The 19695-nt window shown below is 44.8% G+C and overlaps 1 protein-coding gene across 4 annotated transcripts in view; it reads right to left on the bottom strand.

The window, feature by feature from the left end:
• Positions 1 to 418: 418 nt before the first annotated feature.
• usp24 (ubiquitin specific peptidase 24) overlaps positions 419 to 19695 on the bottom strand; it is a 33938-nt gene continuing 14661 nt past the window's right edge. The window contains exons 19-66 of one of the 4 annotated variants that reach the window (XM_069150603.1): positions 19271 to 19382; positions 19089 to 19165; positions 18835 to 18975; positions 18555 to 18608; positions 18335 to 18468; positions 18118 to 18184; positions 17859 to 17969; positions 17661 to 17759; positions 17294 to 17467; positions 17125 to 17210; positions 16688 to 16796; positions 16302 to 16457; positions 16094 to 16191; positions 15809 to 15904; positions 15498 to 15720; positions 15253 to 15415; positions 14904 to 15065; positions 14736 to 14806; positions 14482 to 14642; positions 14334 to 14395; positions 14025 to 14216; positions 13802 to 13916; positions 13456 to 13603; positions 13247 to 13366; positions 13005 to 13130; positions 12065 to 12163; positions 11895 to 11977; positions 11663 to 11804; positions 11453 to 11572; positions 11136 to 11350; positions 9672 to 9796; positions 9437 to 9578; positions 8952 to 9102; positions 8701 to 8796; positions 8067 to 8170; positions 6659 to 6772; positions 5828 to 6035; positions 5648 to 5737; positions 5342 to 5444; positions 5132 to 5250; positions 4925 to 5038; positions 4775 to 4840; positions 4625 to 4691; positions 4418 to 4496; positions 4199 to 4274; positions 2987 to 3073; positions 2658 to 2768; positions 419 to 2219 (exon numbers count right to left, since the gene is read on the bottom strand). In XM_069150603.1, coding sequence (XP_069006704.1) covers positions 2157 to 2219; positions 2658 to 2768; positions 2987 to 3073; positions 4199 to 4274; positions 4418 to 4496; positions 4625 to 4691; positions 4775 to 4840; positions 4925 to 5038; positions 5132 to 5250; positions 5342 to 5444; positions 5648 to 5737; positions 5828 to 6035; positions 6659 to 6772; positions 8067 to 8170; positions 8701 to 8796; positions 8952 to 9102; positions 9437 to 9578; positions 9672 to 9796; positions 11136 to 11350; positions 11453 to 11572; positions 11663 to 11804; positions 11895 to 11977; positions 12065 to 12163; positions 13005 to 13130; positions 13247 to 13366; positions 13456 to 13603; positions 13802 to 13916; positions 14025 to 14216; positions 14334 to 14395; positions 14482 to 14642; positions 14736 to 14806; positions 14904 to 15065; positions 15253 to 15415; positions 15498 to 15720; positions 15809 to 15904; positions 16094 to 16191; positions 16302 to 16457; positions 16688 to 16796; positions 17125 to 17210; positions 17294 to 17467; positions 17661 to 17759; positions 17859 to 17969; positions 18118 to 18184; positions 18335 to 18468; positions 18555 to 18608; positions 18835 to 18975; positions 19089 to 19165; positions 19271 to 19382 — 5631 coding nt within the window. In that variant the 3' untranslated portion in view covers positions 419 to 2156. The remainder of the gene's footprint in view (positions 2220 to 2657; positions 2769 to 2986; positions 3074 to 4198; positions 4275 to 4417; positions 4497 to 4624; positions 4692 to 4774; positions 4841 to 4924; positions 5039 to 5131; positions 5251 to 5341; positions 5445 to 5647; positions 5738 to 5827; positions 6036 to 6658; positions 6773 to 8066; positions 8171 to 8700; positions 8797 to 8951; positions 9103 to 9436; positions 9579 to 9671; positions 9797 to 11135; positions 11351 to 11452; positions 11573 to 11662; positions 11805 to 11894; positions 11978 to 12064; positions 12164 to 13004; positions 13131 to 13246; positions 13367 to 13455; positions 13604 to 13801; positions 13917 to 14024; positions 14217 to 14333; positions 14396 to 14481; positions 14643 to 14735; positions 14807 to 14903; positions 15066 to 15252; positions 15416 to 15497; positions 15721 to 15808; positions 15905 to 16093; positions 16192 to 16301; positions 16458 to 16687; positions 16797 to 17124; positions 17211 to 17293; positions 17468 to 17660; positions 17760 to 17858; positions 17970 to 18117; positions 18185 to 18334; positions 18469 to 18554; positions 18609 to 18834; positions 18976 to 19088; positions 19166 to 19270; positions 19383 to 19695) is intronic. The other 3 variants (XM_069150604.1, XM_069150605.1, XM_069150606.1) reach the window with 3 other exon arrangements.

Raw genomic sequence — 19695 nt, 5'->3', positions numbered from 1 at the left:
GTGTGTGTGTGTGTGTGTGTGTGTGTGTGTGTGTGGGGAAGGGCTACAACTGTCTTCCCTCTCCTCGGGCTGTGAGGGCGCGGAGGAGCCTCAGTGGATTAAGCGCAAATTAAACAGAAAACCATGTTGCAGGATCGCTTCATAGGTCCTCACACTGTAAACATTGACCTGTTAAAGCTGAGAGATAATCTGCTAAGCTAGTTTAGGCTCATGTCTTCACAACATGTGAGTGAAAGTGTGGCTTCCTTAAGACAACCTAGCACTGATCGGTATCTACAAAGTGTCTCCGCCCGAGCGCAGAGTGGAAAAGAAGCAGCATTTTTTTTAATTTTTTTTTTTTACCGTCACTGAAACCCTGTCCTGTCGCCTTGAACCCCGTTTTACTCGGGTCAAACGTATACACCCCCCCCCCCCCCCCCCCCCCCCCACACACACACACCCACCCTGCCCCATCCACACATACATTCCTACAATCCTTTGTCACGACACACAGAGGAAAGTCCCTGTATTAGTTTTGGGGTAAGGGGTGGGGGTGGGGGGGACGATGGGGATGAAGAAGCCCTGTTGCACTCTAACAGCGAGACTGTATGACCACAGGAGACACTGGTTCGGTGTCACGGGTGGAGCAGACGCCGACACACCTCGTCGGAGATGTGACGGGGGACAGGTCGGGAGGTTAAGGCACTTCAAGTCTCCCGATGATTGGGGTAAGGAGGGGGGGGGGGGGTGGTGATGGTAGCGTGGCCGCCGCTCTCCGGTGAAGACTGGAGCTACATTTTGGGTTTAGCTCCTCTGTGTGTGTTTCCAAAGGCAGACACAAGCAAAAGGCAAAGCAAAAAAAAAAAAAAAAAAAAAAAAAAAAAAAACACCATCAGAAAAACAGAAATCAAACCTGATAAACCAGAGGTAACAGTGAGTTCTTTGTGTTTGTGAGCGAAGAGGATGAGTGACACACGCTTGCATGGTTCTTCACAAGTTCTATCATAGTGTGTTTTTTCTTTGTGTGTTTGTGTGTGTGTAACCTTGGCACCTAAAAATTAAACATGCTCCTGAGCTCCCCCTCTTTCGGCACTGATGGCCCACCGCCACTGATCTGTGTGCTTCGAGATCAGCTTTTCTTGCATAAGGCTTGAGTCCCTAAAGATCCTCTCAAGTATTCAATCCATCCAGAGTCAAAGAAAAATAAAACGCAGCGATGAAAAGAATAAAAATCCAGCACACGAGGCTGCCTGTCAGCAAGAGGAAGGAGTGGAGGGAGAGTGCTGACCGTGGCACTGCTTCTTTCAGATCTGCTGAGGACCTGGATCTGTCCCGCTTTCTAGGACAGGGTCTCGCCCCCCCACACTGCGTCCCCACGGCGACACTGTGGACGCCCGGGGTCGAAGGTTAAGTCACAGGCTTGCTATCTGGGCTTCCGTGTGTCTGCATAAGTGGCACTGCAAAGAGAAGTTGTTAAAAGCAAAAAGAAGAAGAGGACACTAGCGGCGAGGAGGCTCTAGAGGAACTGACCGGTGCTGCTGTACGTAACAATGGACTGGGCTGGACTATAAAGTGCATACTTAAACCCCACCCTCCCTCCCGAGTGCTTGTGTGTGGAGGTGTTCCTGTACAATTGCGCACACGTGTCTGTAAGTTCCCCTAGAGCGGCTAACGTGACCTGCCGCTCTTTGCATGGCTGTGGAGAAGAGCACAGGAGACTTTAAAATATTATCTTACACTGGAAATTACATCTATGGAACAAATCTTTACAATATGAATATGTCTATGTAGATACATTGGCAAATATGAGCGGAAAATTGTTAAAACACAACCCAAACCCATCCTCCACCTTGCTGTCATTCTGAGTGAATGAATGAATAAAAGGATAAACTGAAGTCATCCGTGATTGTGGAAAGTTCTCAGCACTTCCCACCCTGATCAACTCTGCTGCCCTTAATGATAATGCATCATCGCCTTGGCTGGTCTGAAAGGAAGTGATTCATGATTTATTCATAGCTCCTTCGTTGCCCTAGCGACCGAGAGACAAAGAGTTCCGATTGGCTTGTTGTGGAGTCTTAAATGTCCTGACCAATCAGAGGAGGAGCGCAGCCCTTTTTCGATTGGCTGCCCGGAGCCACGCTGCCTCTCCTTCGGAGGAGTCCCACTGGTTGGAGGAGCTACGAGTCTACGTCCTCTAGGTCGCTCTTTGAATCGCCGAGCATCATGGGAGACTCCGACCCCTGTGGCAGAGAAGACGTGCACATTTTAATGAGAGAGCAGAGACATGGGGTGTTTCTTTGTGAGGGAAGAAAAAGAAAAAAAAGATAAAACAAAAAAAGTGATGAAACATCAGGGAGCTCAGCAGTGACAGCAGGATTATAATTTCTGTACAACACACTCATTATCTGCAGCTTTGATGCCAGAACGAGTCTGACAATCTAGCGCAGTGTGGGCATCTTGACGAGCGCAGCGGGAGCCCGAGAAGAATGGCGCGGTTTCAAATCCACCGCTAATAACAACCGTGGGAGGTACCAAAGTGCCTTTACAGCTCTTTGACAGAAGCCAGTGAGATGATCCATTTTAGTTCCATTCTTCTCGTTTCGGCTGCGTGAGTGTGAAACACCGTGAGTCATTCGAGAGCCCCACTGATCCAAGCAGCAAGCAGGGCTGAGAGCTACCTGTCGGAGGCTGCGGTCGGCGTTTTCATTTGCTGGGCTGCCGTCGGAGCCATTACTGCTGCCAGACTGCTCCTTCTCATTTAACAAAGCCGTGGCATAGGCCAAGGTATCCTGTGGAGTTTAACACAAACACACACGGAGTCACACAAAAGTGAGAACGATGAGAGCACAGGAGGAAAAATAAACACCACGTACGAGTGTGCTTGTGTAGTAGTGATAGTAGAAGTAGAGGAGGTTATATCGTGCTGATATACAGGATTCTTCTGCCTGTGTGTGTGTGTGTGTGTGTGTGTGTGTGTGTGTGTGTGTGTGTGTGTGTGTGTGTGTACCTGTGCAGAGATAGTGCGCTGGAAGGTTTTATTGGTGGATGTCTCATTGGAGACGTTGCTCTGTGGAGTCCAGTAATGTTCTGTCATCTGAAGTCAGAGAGAATATGATTCACCGTGAATATACAGCAAGATTTAGAGAATTTAATCAAAGAGCATGGAACGTGTTCCTCTATGGCAGAGCTCTTCAACATCAGCAGCAAGCGGGCCAAATAGGGAACGTCACTGGGGGCTCGTGGGCCACGCAGAATATTTTGTCAATGAATGGCTAGAAATAACAGAATAATGTCAATGATTATAGATATATATCTCTGTGCCCGGAGCGCAACGTAGCGCCTGATGAGTGCAGTTGTGGAGCGGCGCAATTCTGTTGTAGTCAATCACAGCACATGCTGTTGCTAACGCACATACACGGGGTTTCCCTGATCCCCCTCGTAGCCATGCTTATCCTGTTGCCAAGGTTGCCACATAGATTGTCTACGATACTCCCATTTCTTACATCCTCATATCTCTATGGTTCAGCCGGATTTGCAGCCAATCTCTTGCAGGCTGGAGAAACAATTGAAAAGGGCTCCACCAGTTGAATAGGCCTGTTCTAGTGTGTCCTGGCACCCAAAGGTGGTGTTACCCAACCATGGGTACTTGTACAGTTGCCAGGGAGCGAGTGGAAAGCTGTTGAATTACTCCAGTAATATGAAAACCAGACATTACTGATTGAGTGAACTGTGAACAACACATGTTGCCACTAAAAGTCTGGTGAAATTGTAGTGAGCAGGTAAGAAGAGAAGTTGACACAGTAATGGATAAAAAGCTAAGGAAGTTGGCCGAAAATTTGATAAAGGTTATGGATAAAAGGTTGAATAGATCATCTGCTGAAATCCTTATTCTGTTTCTTTAAGTGGTTGTAGAATAAATGCTAAATTGACCAAACAGAACTAGACACTTGTTTGGAAAGAATATTGTAACATTAAGAACTTTATGAATTAAAATCCCTTCAAACAAACATAATAGGTGGTGTCAATATCAGTGTACTGGAGGTCGTATATACAGGACTGCGAGTAAAAAAGTATAAAATGGGAACGACTGGTTTGGGGCCAAAGTTGTTGAAAATCTTGGCCGTCACTCTTTCAGAAGAAAAAGAAATGCCATAAAAAGCTCCCCAAAACAAACCAAAACGATTGTCCTGATATAAGTATGTGGTTATTATGAGCCTGCCTTTTTCTGCAGCCACTGCACTGCCCAGCTCCAGTGACCAGACAAGTCCTTGAAGTAATCCTTGGCTGGAGGACACCTGAGGGGGGGAAGTGAGGGGGGAGGTAAAGAGGGTTAGAATTATGTTGCTCACTTAATCTGTTATAACATGATGAACAAATCACCCACAATACGATTTATCTTCCTGCACCACCCTGACCTCTGACCCGTAGATGTACTCACTTCTGAGCTAATGTGACCAGGAACTTCACACACTGGTAGCAGCGTCTGCTGTCCACGTTGTTGCTCTGGTGCATCAAAGCTGGAAGGAGAAAGTGCAGTGTAATTACTTTCAACTGTATCCTAGTTATAAGGTTGTTTTTTTTTTTTATACTGTTTTACTCCATTGCTGTCCCAACTGAGAACTATAGAGAAAACATGAAGACATACCTAGCAGGCCTTTCTCTGACTCAAAAGCATACTTGAGTCTCTGGGACTGAAGAGGGTCTTCCGCTACCTGAGGTGAAAGATTGAAAAGCGTTTACACAATAAAGATGTGATAGATCAGCAGATGAAGAGTCACTGGAGACTGTCACTCACCAGTAGCTCCTGCAGCATCTGAAATACGTTCTTCAGTTCATGAGGTGGAGCCGTCTCCAGCTGGGTCTATGAGGCACAACGTATTCAGGCAATTTAAAAACACTCCTCGTCGACTAAATGTGTGACAGCTGCTTTTCGAAGCGTTCTTACTTTGAGTAACTGCAGCACTCCCAGGGAGAAGGGCTCATTACAGTACGAGCAGTAGGTGACCATTTCTATGAGGAGAGACAGCGGGCCTGACAGCTCACGCATGGCGAACATCACCTGGTGGATGAATAAAAGAGAGCATGAGTCCAAGAGCCTCTGACCCTTTTTTTCTTTAATCCAAAAGAAAAAAGTAGCTGGTTTTTGTGTTACCTCTAGAAGGTAAGGTTGTCCCTCTGGAGTAAAGAGAGAGGCCAGGATGTCTGCGTGGAGGGGGAGGAGAAGGGTGGAGGACGGGACGCAGCTCACCCGCAGCTTAAACCCTCCTGGAGCTATGAAGGACAACAAATGAAAGAGATTTAGACTGGGAGCTGGATTGTAGAGAAACACGTGAAATGTGAGAAACCTATTTCAGTGTCTCACCCTGCGTCCTCTGTAGGCTGAGGTCAGAGTGCAGCGTGATGAGAGCCAGGGTGCTGTGGAGGTGAAGAAACTCACGAGCCTGAGCTGGACTCCACCGACGGTTCTGTACAAACACACAGAGGCAACTCTTAATTGACCTTATCCTTGTTGTGGGAAATTAAAAAAAATGATGGTGTCAAAAATATGTACAATATTCTTGCAGCTAGAATCAACATTTAGCTATTTTCAACTGCAAGTCATATTTGAAATCTGTGAAAATGTTCTGTATTATGGTTATTATATACTGTGTATATTATGCTGTTGTACCTGGTTGTTCTGCCTATTTGGCCCCAACAGGAAGATGAGCATCCGACGATAAGCTGAGTGTTTCAACAGCAACTGACAAGGACCGCAACCCTGAGAGGGTGAACAGGAACAGAAAAACACTCAGGAAATCACCGTAGTCATTTCAGTGACTAATTTATACCTTAAGATGTGCAGACTTACCCTCTGAGCGAAGTTACTGAAGAGGTTGAAGTACTGTGCGCAGTTTTTCACATTCTCAGGAACGTCTTTGTCCAACAAGGAGAGCAGGGCGTCGATCAAATTGTCCACTCCCGGGTCTCCGAAGTGAAGCGCGCTCTCCAGAGTCTTTTCGAGGATGGATGCGACCACCAGCCTCACCTCTCTTACACTGCACTCCAACAGACAAACCCTGAGAAGAAGAGATCATAATAACCAATATCAGTGAATGGAGATGAAGATTTACAATATGTGATGATGAATAAACATGCTGATATATATGAGAGAGAATTAAGCTGAAAAAGAGAAGGGCTAAAAAACCAACATTTTTAGTGTAATGTTGTTGTGCTGGCAGCTTCGGCCTTGAGATGCGCAGATGAGTGCGACACTCTGTACCTCCTTTCCAGTGGGAAGGGGCATGCGGTATGTTATTTCACCGTGTCCAGAGAGTTGAATGTGCATTGATTAGAATGAGGCACCATTGCTGGGAGCTGCTACGCCTGAAGTATCGCATATCACTGGGACAGCTACAAAAATTCTGCAGTGATTAAACTCTGTCCAAAGCTCTGCAAAAGCCCCCCCGCGCACACACAGTGAATCCACGCCTGACGTTTCAAGAACTGCAAAAGAGCTGAAGTGATTGGCCTTTGACGTTTTAGCCATTTGAGCAGCGGCATTACTACTACACCATCTTACAAATCTAAACCTTTGCTGCAGCAAATAAGAGACACAAATCTCACCTATATGATCATATATCTGGTTAGACAACACAATGTGACAGCGTGTGAGGTAATCCGTTTTCTAACGAGCACTGACCTGGTGATTTCTCGTCCCTCCGGTCCCACCAGGTACTGAACCATCCACTGGCATGCCTCGCTGCTCTTCGTCAACAACACCTCCACTGTCGCCATCCACTCCTCTGTGTCCACGCTGCACGGGAAACACACAAAACACAGAGATAATGATTCACTTCATGAGGGACATATTTAGACTGGACACACATGGACAAAACAAGACTTTATAATCCCACACCGAGGAAACTCAAACATGAAGGAAGCTCAGTAATAGAAAAAAAAAATACAATAGAAATACAAAAAATATATACACACACAAAAAGGATATATGCACTAAAACACTAAAATCATTGGGCCTCATTCACTAAATGTTCTTAAGAAGACATTTCTTCTTAAACCCCACTTACGCAGTTTTTTATGAAGATTCTGTCATTCACCAATGTTTTCTTATTTGGGATTTCTTCTTGGGTAAGAACAAAATCTACGCACACTCAGGAGCACACTTAGACCCCTCTGGGTGCTGAAATGTTTGTGCCAACTAATTGGTTAATGTGTTTTCTTCAATTCAACAGTTGTATGATATTATAGTATTACATCTACAATTATATTTTCTTTATAATTCATAATTTTAATAAGTTAAAATTGTATTTGACTTCTACAGTGTGATACTTAATAAAATACAATTAATCTCAAGAAGGAAACACGGCACTAAAAAAAAAATCAAGGAGGTTTCCTTGTATTTTTACTTTTTGTTTCCAGGTTTGTAACCAGTGTTGAGGCTGTCTGTGTCAGTGTTTTGGCCGTTCTGGATTTAACATCAGATGTGGGGCAGGTCAACGGGATCGGGGTGACGGGGGTGATCGAGGTGATCTGGGTGATTGGGGTGATGGAGGTGATGGGGGTGAAGGTCTGGAGGTGCTGCTGCAGGACAGTCTTGGTTTTGCGCCGTTCTCCTGACACAGCAATAATCACATACATCTTTTTTTGTTTAAAATTTGACATCCAGTACTTAACGTTGCGCTATTAAATATGACAGCGCTTTTTCTGTTCACTTCCTGCAGCAGCGTCTCCGCTTCAGAACTGCTGAAGTTGTTCTTCATCATGGAGTCCGCTGCTCCACCGGCATTATTTACGTTTCTCTCAACTCCTCCATCACTTTCTGTGACTCCGTGTACACACGGTACTGCAGTGTCATGCCCTTTTATGACATTGGCAGGGCATTTACTTGCTAATTAGGAACAACTGGCTCGTGCTTTCAACTTACGAAGACCGCGGGATTCATCGAGATAAAAACACAGGTGCGAACAAATCGGGGGTTTAACAACGCGTCGTGAATCTGACGTAGACTTTTTCTTAAGAACAAATTTAGGGAAATTATTAAGAAGATACTGTTGAATGAAGCCCATTGATGTATGCATGTGTTTACTTACCGCAGTTTCTTTTTGGTGTGCAGGTAGGTGTGGAAGAGAAATTGAACAGCCAGCTGGAGACTCTCTTTGGCCATAGGCTGGTAGTCTGGATGCTTCAGCTTTGTCTGTATAAAGACATGCAGGTTTTTACAACAGTTTTGGTGATCATACTGTATAGGCTTTTCTGTACATTTGTGTGTAGAGTAGTAATACTGCCAGTTCTAGTTTAATGATTTTGTTTTACATCCCCAATCACAATGTTTGAATAATAACCATGTGTTTATTTGACTAAGGCAAAAAGTGAGTTAAAAAAATATGATGGATCTTCTAGAAAAATGGATCACACAATATTCCACACATCTTAGACGTATTGTAAAATCACAGATTTCTCTAATTACAGTTACTATACAAAGCTGGACTTAAGATGACGTAACGCATTCAAAGAAGAAAAGTATAAATTCTTCATAAATGTAAATAAGAACCATAACAAGAATTAAGAAAATAAGTCAGATCAAGGATTCTACTTGCATCTACCTAAAAAACATTCAGCACAAAAAAGTAAAATATCATGATGCACAAGTGACTAAATGAAGCTCAGCGTTACTGCGTGGTTCTAGATTGTATTCATATGTATAAACAGTGAACGGACACGTACGGCATTGACTGAGGCCAAGGAGAGGGTGAAGTTGAAGTAGTCGCTGTTGTAGACGTCTCTGTTCCTCATGAACTTCAGATTCTCATCTCTCACCATCTGCACCAAACACAAACACAAATACAAACACAAACACAAACGCAGACGTCAGACGACTCTGAATGTTTGAAACGATTCTCCCAGAACAAAATGTGAAGCTGACGTAAAGACGGACTTTGGCTTCTGCGTTATAGGTCATCTCGATGCCACCTCACCTGATAGATGCTGGCCGGCATCTTCTCCACAAACAGGCCCTTCTTCTCCCCCTTGCGGACCAGGCGGGTGAGGAGGGTGAGACGGTCGTTGTTGGCTCTTGGAGGGCGAGGAGAGGACTGTGGGGAAACGTCAGGAGAGGACGGGGCGGACCTGGGAAGTACAGAGACGACACGGCTGCTTGATAAGAGCTGCTGCACCGGGGCTGATCCTGAAGGCTCTTCTTGAAACGATCTTTATGCTTAAATAAATACATGTTTTCCTCCAGGAATTACATGTAAACATGCGTTTGATAGCTGTGATGTTTCAGTCTCATGTATTAAACTGGTTTTGAATAAGATATTAAACAGGAACAGTCAGATACAGTGCATCACCTCCTGCACCATTATTTTGCTCGTCTGTGCGAGAACAGACGACTGATGCATGATCATTAATAAAATGAGAGTGTTTATGAGGTGTTTATATTATACGAGGAAACCTGACTCACAGTGTAAGGTCCTCAGCCTCCTGCCTCATGATGCTGACTCTGCTCTTTTTAGGCAGCACAGGTGAGTTCTGGTCGCTGATCTTCTGATAAAACAGCATGTAGGCGTTCCAGTACCTCCTCCGCACATCAGGGTACGGGTTGGCTGCAGAAATCAAGGTAACGTCAGTGTGTGCCTAATGAGAACTGACAGATACACACACACACACACACACATCAGTTAATGTGCGTTACTTACACTGGTCATAGACTTTGGGACGGTACTCTCCACCGAAACACTCGTACTCCAGAGTTTCATCGTTCATATCAAACTCCTCCACCACGTTGTCATTGAACTTGTACCAACGTCCTCGAGCGCTGCCGCTATGAGACAAACAAAGATGGAAGGAGGGCAGAGGAGGAGTTTGAGAAAAATAGAAAGATTTATGAATAGGGCTGTAATAAACAAGATTAACTGTGATACAAATAATTCACATGAACAATTAAAATGTCTTTTTCTGTTAATTTTACTTTCCCTCCAGCTTTTTGCTGCAAATCTGACAAATCACATCCTCCAAGTTGGCGGGCTCTCCTTTTTTATCTTTCATCTTACAACTAAACTGTTCCCACAGCAGCTCTGTAGTGTTTGGCTTTGAAACTATATCTTTAATGTGCATGCCCATAGATGCTCTTCAAATAGAGTGAAGTAAAGAGCCTTGAGAGAAACAGTAGGTGCCACTAATTCTCCAATAATGTGCCATTAAACCACAGCAAGCACACCGCAAACGGCAGAAAATAACGTGGAAAAAGGGATGGAGATATTCTTCCAGCGTTTTTTATAGAGATGAAAGGAAACTATTCAAATGATTGTTATACAAAGTGACTGCAAACGGGTGATTATTCAATAATTTTGCTGAGTCTATCTATTCATTAAACTTCCCTAAGCGTGAGCTTTGATATTATAGCAACAACACAAAAACTAAAAAAGCTTCCAAGCATGCAGATAACAGAAAACAGGATGTTTACGCTCACAAGATTTCTACTGTACCCTCACAAACCTGTGGAATATGACAATATAGTTAGAAAAGCTATGAGTGCGCATCACACTGGACTATAACATAGAGCACGGCTGATCAACCTACTGTGGAGCAGGTTCTCCACCAGATCATAGTGTCCACCTGCACCCATCCAGCCTGTCCGATGAATGGTTTTTGTGGAGGAATAAACTCACACAGATCTCTACCTGACACAAAGGATAACTAACCAAGAAGCAGCGCCTGAATATGTCTTATTTCCTGGAAAGAGATCAGCATCCTGAGAACAAACTTTCTTTGTTGTAATCTTAAGCGGGAAGAAGGAACAAGTGAGCGAGCGAGAGCGGAGTGCCAAATACGAGCTTCTGTGGTTTCTTTACGTTCCGCCTCTCCACCGAGCATTCCTGCCTTCCAGAGCCAGACATCTGGAGACGCTTACAAACGAAACCAGGAGCCCACACAAAGTCTGATGCTGCATTCATGCGCCCCGAGGAGGTCTTCTAAAATTCTGCCTGGAAAACTAAAGCAACGGATTAATGTGCTCCACTAATCGCTGGTTTTGTGCCTCTTACGTAAAGTAGAAACGAGAGCAGGAAAACTTTGCAGCACAAAAACTGTAAATGTTTCTGATTTCCAGAGAAAATCATTGTTTAAAGTAGGAAGGAGAGAAGAACTTCAGTGTCTCTTACCGTCTATCTTTAATGAAGGAGTAGTAGTGCCCGGCGTGCGCCTGACCACTGTGGACGACGACTCCCACCAGCTCATAGTTCTCAGAAATCGTGACTTTCTTCCTGGGTGACCCTCCTGAGGTCCCATCGCCTCTCCCCTCACCTCCCTCCCCGCTGCAGTCCTGACGAGCCATCCCAGAGACGGTGTAGGGTTCCATGTTCAGCACCCAGGGGAACTGTGCACCAAACACATAATTCATTCTGGGACTTGTAACAAAAACAGGAAGTACGTTCCATGAAGCAGAGTGATGTGATTTTGGGATTAAAACCCTTCATACCCTGATCTGCTCGTCGTATTTGATGGAGCGTCCACTTTCCCAGTCGAAGCCGAAGCGCATGAGGTGAATGCAGAGAACACTGGGCAGGGATTTGATGCAGGTCCTCTTCACTGTGGTCCTCTGTGCAGATGAAACCAACACACACACACACCCGTAAGTCCAACTGATGTCAGCGCAGTAGAGTAAAAGCATGCGGAGCGGTAGACAGACCTTCTCCTTGCACTTCTCACAGTAGTAGGCGTTGCTGCCCTCGAGCACCTCTCCTCTGACAAACTGGTCCAATGAGATCTCCAGACTCTGACAGGAAGTCACGCCGAGGTTCAACGCCATGAAAGTCTCTTCACGCTCGTATCTGTGGAAGAAAAAAGGTCAAAAGGTCAACCATTGTGTGGGAGGACAAAAAAAATCGGTGAAATCTTGTAAAGTAATAATTGTGGCTCACCGGTGAGGACAGTCTTTACAAATCTTCTGGTCGGAGAAGATTCCCTGAAACGTGTTTTTGAAGATCTGTTCTCGACCCATTTTCTGGTGGAGAGAAGTTTCATCAATAATCACGTCATCAAACTTCACTGACGTAAGTACTCAGCTGGTGAAGATAGTGTTTTTGTTTACCTTGAGATGCTCATCAAGCTGGTCCACCAAGCTGGTGAAGAACTCGTAGGCATCCTGCTGTTCTCTTACATACAGCTCCTTGTTCCACATCTTGAAGATCTGCAACAGACACAAAAGTTAGGAATATTTCTGCAGACCAGACGGTCACACTGTGACAGGAGATAATTCTTCACAGCAGGAAACTGATGTTTATCTGATGTGTTCTTTCTTCGATCATACTGTATTGTTAAAACAGTGAGACATGTCAACAAGCGACTGAAAAACTTTATGAATGTGTTTCATGGACCTTGAAGGCATAATGTGAAAACAGACAGAACAATACAATCAGTGATCAGCAATCCTAATAAGCACACAGACAAAGAACGGTCTATGATGTTTATCTCCTCCATGTTGTAAAATTCCTTGATCTGCCTGAGAGATGGGCGTTATGGCCCGAAAATAATGTCATAGTCATATTCTTGACAATGTGACAAAATACTGCAAAACATATTATTAATTTCTAGAAGATACAATTACAACAAAACAAGTGTTATAGTTTCATATGTCAGCATACATTTTGCCTTCAAATATTGAGTAAAAGCAACATATATCTATGGTATGTTGTACAGCTGATCTTTTGTAACCAAACCACATTACTGAAGTTGCTCCCCTTTTTGGAACTAACTTATCCACTGGAGCTGCTGCCAGCCATGTTTGTTGCTGCTGTGTTTAAGTAATTATACCAAATGTTAAACCTTTAGGCTGCACAATGGTCATGATGCAAACAAGTTGGAATATTGCCATCATCACAATTTTTTTTTTTTTTTAAATCATAGAAATTATATCCCTTATCTGCAGACTTGTGAAATAATGCTTGTGCACTCACCTTTTGAGTACATTACAATTAAAGAACACTGGTCTCCTCTCTTTCTAGATGATTTAACTGTGATGAGTCTGTTACCTTCCAGAAGTTCTCGGGTATGTAGTACTGCAGTTTGCTCTCCATCAGGTGACCAAACAAAGACTGGACCTGATAGAAGACACTCTCCTCTGGCTGGTCTGTGTCGTCCTCGATGGAGAGAAAAGCCTTAAAGCAAACACAGATAATGTCTTCAGTGACACTGGTTTCACACATTTGAAACAGGGTCCGCATTCAAAGGCCAGATTCCCTCTGGTAGACAGCACATAGGAAACCGTGCGTACCTCTGGAAGGCCCGGCTGCATGTAGAGCTGCTGGAACACAGCGTTCATGTAACATGTGGCTCCACCGTTCTTCAACCCAACAAACCCAGAGACTGACCGGCTCTCTACTGGGGGTAGATACTGTCGGGGAGACGGACAGTTACATCACAGCCAAAACTATTATTCAAACTACAAGTGACAAAAAAACAACAACTGTGTCAGTGTCTTACATCGAACTCCTTGCAGAGGGAAGGATCGGACTGGTGGTGCATGGACAGTAACTCTTTGATGATGAGCTGTAGGTTTGAGAGAGAGCTGTCTCCCAGCATCACCAGCACCTCGTAGGCTGCCAGTCTGCTGCTGGCTGTGCTGCACCTGCTCAGATATGCAGGGGATTAAGTACTACTGTCAATATGAACTACAAACAGATGGTGCTTTGTCCACGACTCTAAACACAAAAGGCTTTCACAAGAAATGTCAAAAACATACTTAAAATGATCCACAAAAATTTTAGGGAAAAATCAGCTCACTTGAGAGAAATTAAATGTAAAAAATAAACAGGAAACACATTCATACTTTGGGTGGAAGTCGTGGCTGGGTGCCGGTGAAGGTGTCGGGTTGGAACTGTTGATGATGATGCGCGAGGCTCGAAACAAGAAGTCATCCAACAACTGCTGGATGAGCGATGGACCTGAGGAAGGAGTTACACATCGCCACATTACACTTAACTCTTTTATAAATCTCCTAAATGTGTTTAATGGGTGAAGATATGTATGCACGGATACTTGTGTGCGCTCACCAAGATGTTCTTTCTCATTGCCGCACAGTGAGAGCAAGGTCTTAATGAGTCTGAGGTGCCCTGCCAGGAGGATGTTGTCCGCCTCGCTGGTCTCCATCTCGGAGCTCCAGCTGGGCTCAAAGTTGTCGAGCCAAGAGATCTCATCCTCCAGCATTGTGGCTGCGCTCACTTTTACCACCTCCATCTCTGACGCTAGCAGGTGAAGCGGAGAATACAACAGAGAAAAAGAAAGCAATGAGAAGCATAACAACTGTTTTTACATCTGGATCAATACTTCATATCCAGATGTAAATGATAGAAGTGACTTACTTGTTAGGTCATCCAGAAGCTGACATCTTAGGTCAAAGTACTCGGTGCACTGAGACAGCAACCTGAGAAAGATGCGCAACATCTATGAGCTGTCTGCAGAAGTTTCAGGAGGGTTTTTTTTAAAGGCTTTTGTCTCTTGCTGATTTACCTCTGGTTGACTCCTCTCATGACAGATGTGGGACTCCACAACGGCAGCTGAGCAGTGAGAACGACTGACAGGAGGAACAAGTTTGGTTTCTGGACTTCAGGGAAGGCGGAAGTGTCAGACTGGCTCAAAGTGTACAGCTGATCACATGCCACACGGCGGATCTAACAAACGAGGAAACAGAGAAAAGATAAGTGAACACACTGCAGCGTCAGCGATGTGTTTCTTTTGTGCAGTCTGTTGGGAGTGTTGTTTACCTCTCCGCTGGGAGAACCCAGCAGAACATCAATAATGAAATCACTGACGGAGGGAAGGTTGTAAAAAGAGCCTGTAGAGAGAAACCAAGAACAGGATTTAATATCTGTTGGGCTGCAGTATTAAGCCACTGATGGCAATGTGTGTCTGTGCTCCTGTGTGAGTCTTACACAGCTGCTGACAGCGTAACTGCAGACAGGTGACCAGCAGCGACAAAGCCTCGCGCGCGATGATGGCATCTTTGATGGAGACGCTCTGCTGTCTGACACATATTCCTGCATGCAACGCTGTTGGCGTGGACTCGCCCTCGCTGCTGGAGCTGCAGTTACTTCCTGTAAACACACAGAACCTTCGTTTCATTTCTGTAGGTTTTGTTTTAAGCAGGCGATGGTCACACATCAGGAATGAAGCTGCACAGGATGATTACCACACCTAACATGTAGAGAATATTAAAAGTTGTGGAGAAAGAAAAGAAGCAGCACACAGACAAAGAAAAGAGTTCAGGATGTGTTTTCTTACCAGTACTGCTGACTCTGGTGCGGACTCCCTGTGGCAGAAGTGAGCTGTGGTTCTCTCTGATTGGCTGCGAGCTGCCAACAAGATCCAATCGGCCTGCCGCGGCCGCCCAGGTCAGACGCATGAAACAGGCCACGGTGGAGGTGAAGTCACCCACCTCCATGGTCTAGAAAAGAGACAGCAAACGTAGCACTTGGAAATATTCTTACAGGAAACAGTTCGATCGGGAGAGTGTTTGTCCTCGGTACCTGAATGGCGACACGAGCAGCAGGTATGATCTCCTCCACTCTTATAGAGGAGCGCTCAGACAGAGACATCTGTCTGTAGGAGGACTTCTCCGGAGTCCCGCAGAGGGACAGCTGTCGCCCGGCCCGTCCGGCGTTACGGAACGGACGGGACGACAGTGCCTCGCCATCCCTGATGACATCATCATCCAGCGCTGCGGGCATGCTCTGACCAACCAGCAGGAACCTGAAAACACAGACAGTTGAGTATGAAAGTCTGGCTTTGTTTATGACAGAATATGCACCCCTGTGTGTGTTTGAGAAATGTCTTGCACCTGGCCAACTGAAGACAGATTGAGTAGACCCCTTGTCTGGTCTCGTAGTCCACTTCTGATGGGATGGAATCTCTCTGCATGACATTCACCACCAGACTACAGAGGCATCACAGACAAACACCATTATCAAGACTGAAAACAAAAAGAAGCTGCGAGGCATTTTGAACTGAAGCATATGTGTCCGAGTATCTAATGTAGCTTCACAAGTCTGCTGACACTTCCCACAGTGGATCAAAGCAAACGGAGGATGGTGATAAATCTTTTCTGTTAACAGCTGGCTGTTACCTCAGGCCTCCTGCTTTCAGGAAGTTCTCACAGAAGGACTTGCTGCTGGTTTTGGCCATCTCATCATCAGATGTGGGCATGAGCTTTGAACTCAACACCTAACACACAAAGAGGAGGCATGGAAACAGATGTCAGGCTGCTCATCGACCTTAGGGTTTGAAAATCTGTGTGAAATATGGGAAATTTATGTTCGTGTGTGCATGTGTACCTCGAGGTTGTACAGCACTCTGAATGTAGACATGCCGGGGGCAGAAGACCTGAAAAGGGACTCTAAGATGGATGCAGCGCTGGGCTGATGCTGCTGCTTGGAGGACATAGATGGAGAACGAGAGCCTGATCCCGGGCCGAGGGTGAACAGCGTCTTCTGTAGAATGAGAATTAGAAAATAACTGAGGCAGAGAAAGGTTAAGGTGAGAATGAATGAACAAGAGAATGAGGGAAACTCCTATAGCCTTATCGTAAACCTGAAGATGAATTTATAAGGTTATATTTAAACCGGGGGCTGCACATAAGAACATGGAAGCAGAAATAGAGAGTTCACCATTCTGCAGTATCTGCTTGATGGTAGAGCCTTAAAAAGACAGTTTGAGGTACCTGGTGGCTCCAGACGCTGGATTCTTTGGGAACAAAGTTGTCGAGAGCATCCTGCACTTCAGGATCTGTTGGAATCAGCAGCAGCAGCTTCCTCACACGGAGCGTGATCCTGGAGATTCAAAAAAATAAGTTAAAACATGAAAAAAGAGGCCAATGTCACCGTGTTACATTGCACTTATAAAAGATGGTGATAAATAGATTAATTGTGAAATATTAATGATTTTAATATTTATGTAAAACAACTTTTCCTAGATAAACATGCCCAATTCTCGCAACAAAGTGAAAGTCTACACTTTGACATTGTGTTGTTTTTATATACAGACAGATGGCATCACAATGACGTCACTGATGATATAATTTCCCAATGGACCAATTATACAATATATTTTATTCTTATTGTCAACAAGGTGATTGTAAGATAACAAACACCATCTCACCTGCACTCATCAAGGTTAGCCAGCTGGTAAAGCATCTCAAACACATTACACACCAAAGCCATCACCACTCCAGGCAGGGACTTCTCCTGGAGACAGAAAAACATGCTCATCAGAAGAAGTGTCAGCCTCAGTGTGTCCACAGTCTCTCACTTCATGTCTGAGATGTTACCTGCTCCAAGGCGTAGGCGGAGTTGAAGACGGCAGAGCTGGAGCTACTGGAGGCGGAGGCTGACGACTCGGAGCTGCCAGAGGGAGTGCCGGTGCCAGAGCTCTTCACAGTCAGGCTCTGCTCATCATTGAAGCCGAGCTGGGACAGCAGCTTCTGGTCCCGATTCATGGTCAGCTAGCAAATGGTGGAAGGTCAGCGAAGGGACGGAGCGAGAAGGAAAAAACAAAACTGAGACTGTGCAAGACCACACAACAGATGAAGTAGGCCAACAAAGAGGTGGCAGCACCCGGCCCACGAGTAAGTACTCGGGGGACAAAAATGATTGGAAATGAAGTACAACAAAGAACACAGAGTGATTAACACTTACCACACTATCATTAGCAAAGATCTGGACATTATCCACTGGACAGCTCAAGTGCTCGGCTATCTTCCACCGGATGCTTCCTATCGTCTCATTACTGTGGGTCTGCAGAGACACGGAGACAGAGACACACACACAGTCAGAGGAGCTATTTCCTCTGAGGACATGAACTCTACACGGGGCACTACGAAAAGTCGTACAAACCTCTAAGGTGAAAGTGTCTTTGGTTGACTCGTAGGTGATGTGAAGAGTAACAGGGTGTCCGTTGAATGAGGCCCCGTGAGGTAGAATAGTGCGAGGAACCGAGTACATATCCTGCACAGATACACACAAAAATATGACGTTACCCTTTTCTTTTCTTTAAAATAACTGACTGACAATAAACTACAAAAATTATGGAGCAGTTATTTTCCATGACTGTCCGAGTCCTTTAATCTCATATAAATGGACAACAATACCCTACCTCTATAGTGATGACGTAGCGTTCAGCCAATAGCAGCAGTCTTTCAATTATCACCAGCTTAGTGGATCTGGACATCAACATACACAGAAGCGTTTGAACAACACTAAAATTAATTTACACTCAAAATCATGTGTTTAGTGTTGTTAGTGGTAGTAGTGAGGTACACAATTACTTGAACACAAATATGTTTTAATAGGTTTAGTAACGATGTTCTTACCCAAACCCCCCTCTGTACCTGGATGGTGATTGTACAGATGTGGCCACAGTCGGCATGGCAGTGGCTGTGAGCATCTTGGTTGCCCTAGTAACAGCGTGTGTCAAAGTGGGCCCACCTAGGGCCGAACTGGCTGCCTGAGAAAAGGAAACAGAAATGTGCTGCAGGTTGTTGATTTGTGTGAAATGGCTGAATCAGATTCGTGACGCAGTCGACAGCTTACCTCTAATCGTTTGTAGCAATCAGCAATGAACTTCTTGTGCAAAGACACAGAATCCTGTAGATAGAGTTAATACTGCATGTGATTTCAAAAAGGAGCCACAACACAGAGATTCAAGTAAATACCTTAAAACCTGAATACCAGTTATATACACGTATTCTTCTTTCTTGTTCTCTAACCTACTTAACACAGTGTACAGTACACATTCATAACAAAATGACTCTGAATCAAACAAGCAGTGACATTGATATTCATAGTAGTATGTGCCCACATGTGCACTGACCTTCTTCATCTTGGGATTGAGGTTGGTGTAGCTGTATGTGATAATGAGCTGGATTGCTTCATTGGCTATCTCTTCATCAGGGGTTTCCATGGCGATGCGCCAGATAAAATCCATACCTGCCAGGTCAAGGCGCTCCACACACTGAAATCAGACCGTATGACATTAAATCTAACTTTCAAGAAGATATTTTCAGTGATTAACTGTGTGCACAGGTTGTAAACAATAAAATGCACAGAGAGGGAGAGAGGACTGACCAGCTGAGTTCCCTGGCGTTTTAGACGATGGTCACACAGATTCACATTCTCAAAGAACGTCTTGAACAGGTTGAAACCTGCGACACACATAAAACATATTAACTGCTGGATCAAATACATTTTCATGAACTATGTCTGAAATGCTGCGCGTCAGTAGTTCATCTCTTGGTGGAGGAGCTCACCATTCATGGTGATCTCATAGGGCTCCAGTTTTAAGATCTTCTCCTTGAAGAGCTGCTGCTGAACATCACTCTCGAGGTCATGCTGTCCTTTGGTGAACCACTCAAAACACAACTGCACACATGGAAACACGCTGGGTTAAGCTTAATTTAACTACATTTTGGATGCAGAAGTTGGGAAGAACCGCACTGTGCATTTTCTATTATTTGGTTAATAAAGAGCTGCTGTTGCAGGCACACATTTTTGTTAACATTAAAATCACCAATTTTGCTCCCGTCAAAGTTTGTATCACCCGAACCGAACCCTACACTTTCAGAGTGCATAGTTGCTTATGTTTCCCTGAGCTTCCAGGATTAGCATGGGAGGCAGAGCCTTTAGTTATCAGGCTCCTCTCCTGTGGAACCAGCTCCCAGCCTGGGTTTGGGAG

Source organism: Embiotoca jacksoni, unplaced genomic scaffold (genome assembly GCF_022577435.1).
Source record: "Embiotoca jacksoni isolate LCO1_2020_lvr unplaced genomic scaffold, fEmbJac1.0.p SCAF_16, whole genome shotgun sequence".
Taxonomy (NCBI): Eukaryota; Metazoa; Chordata; class Actinopteri; family Embiotocidae; genus Embiotoca; species Embiotoca jacksoni.
Note: the sequence above shows the minus strand (reverse complement) of the source record. Positions and strands in the feature narration are given on the sequence as shown.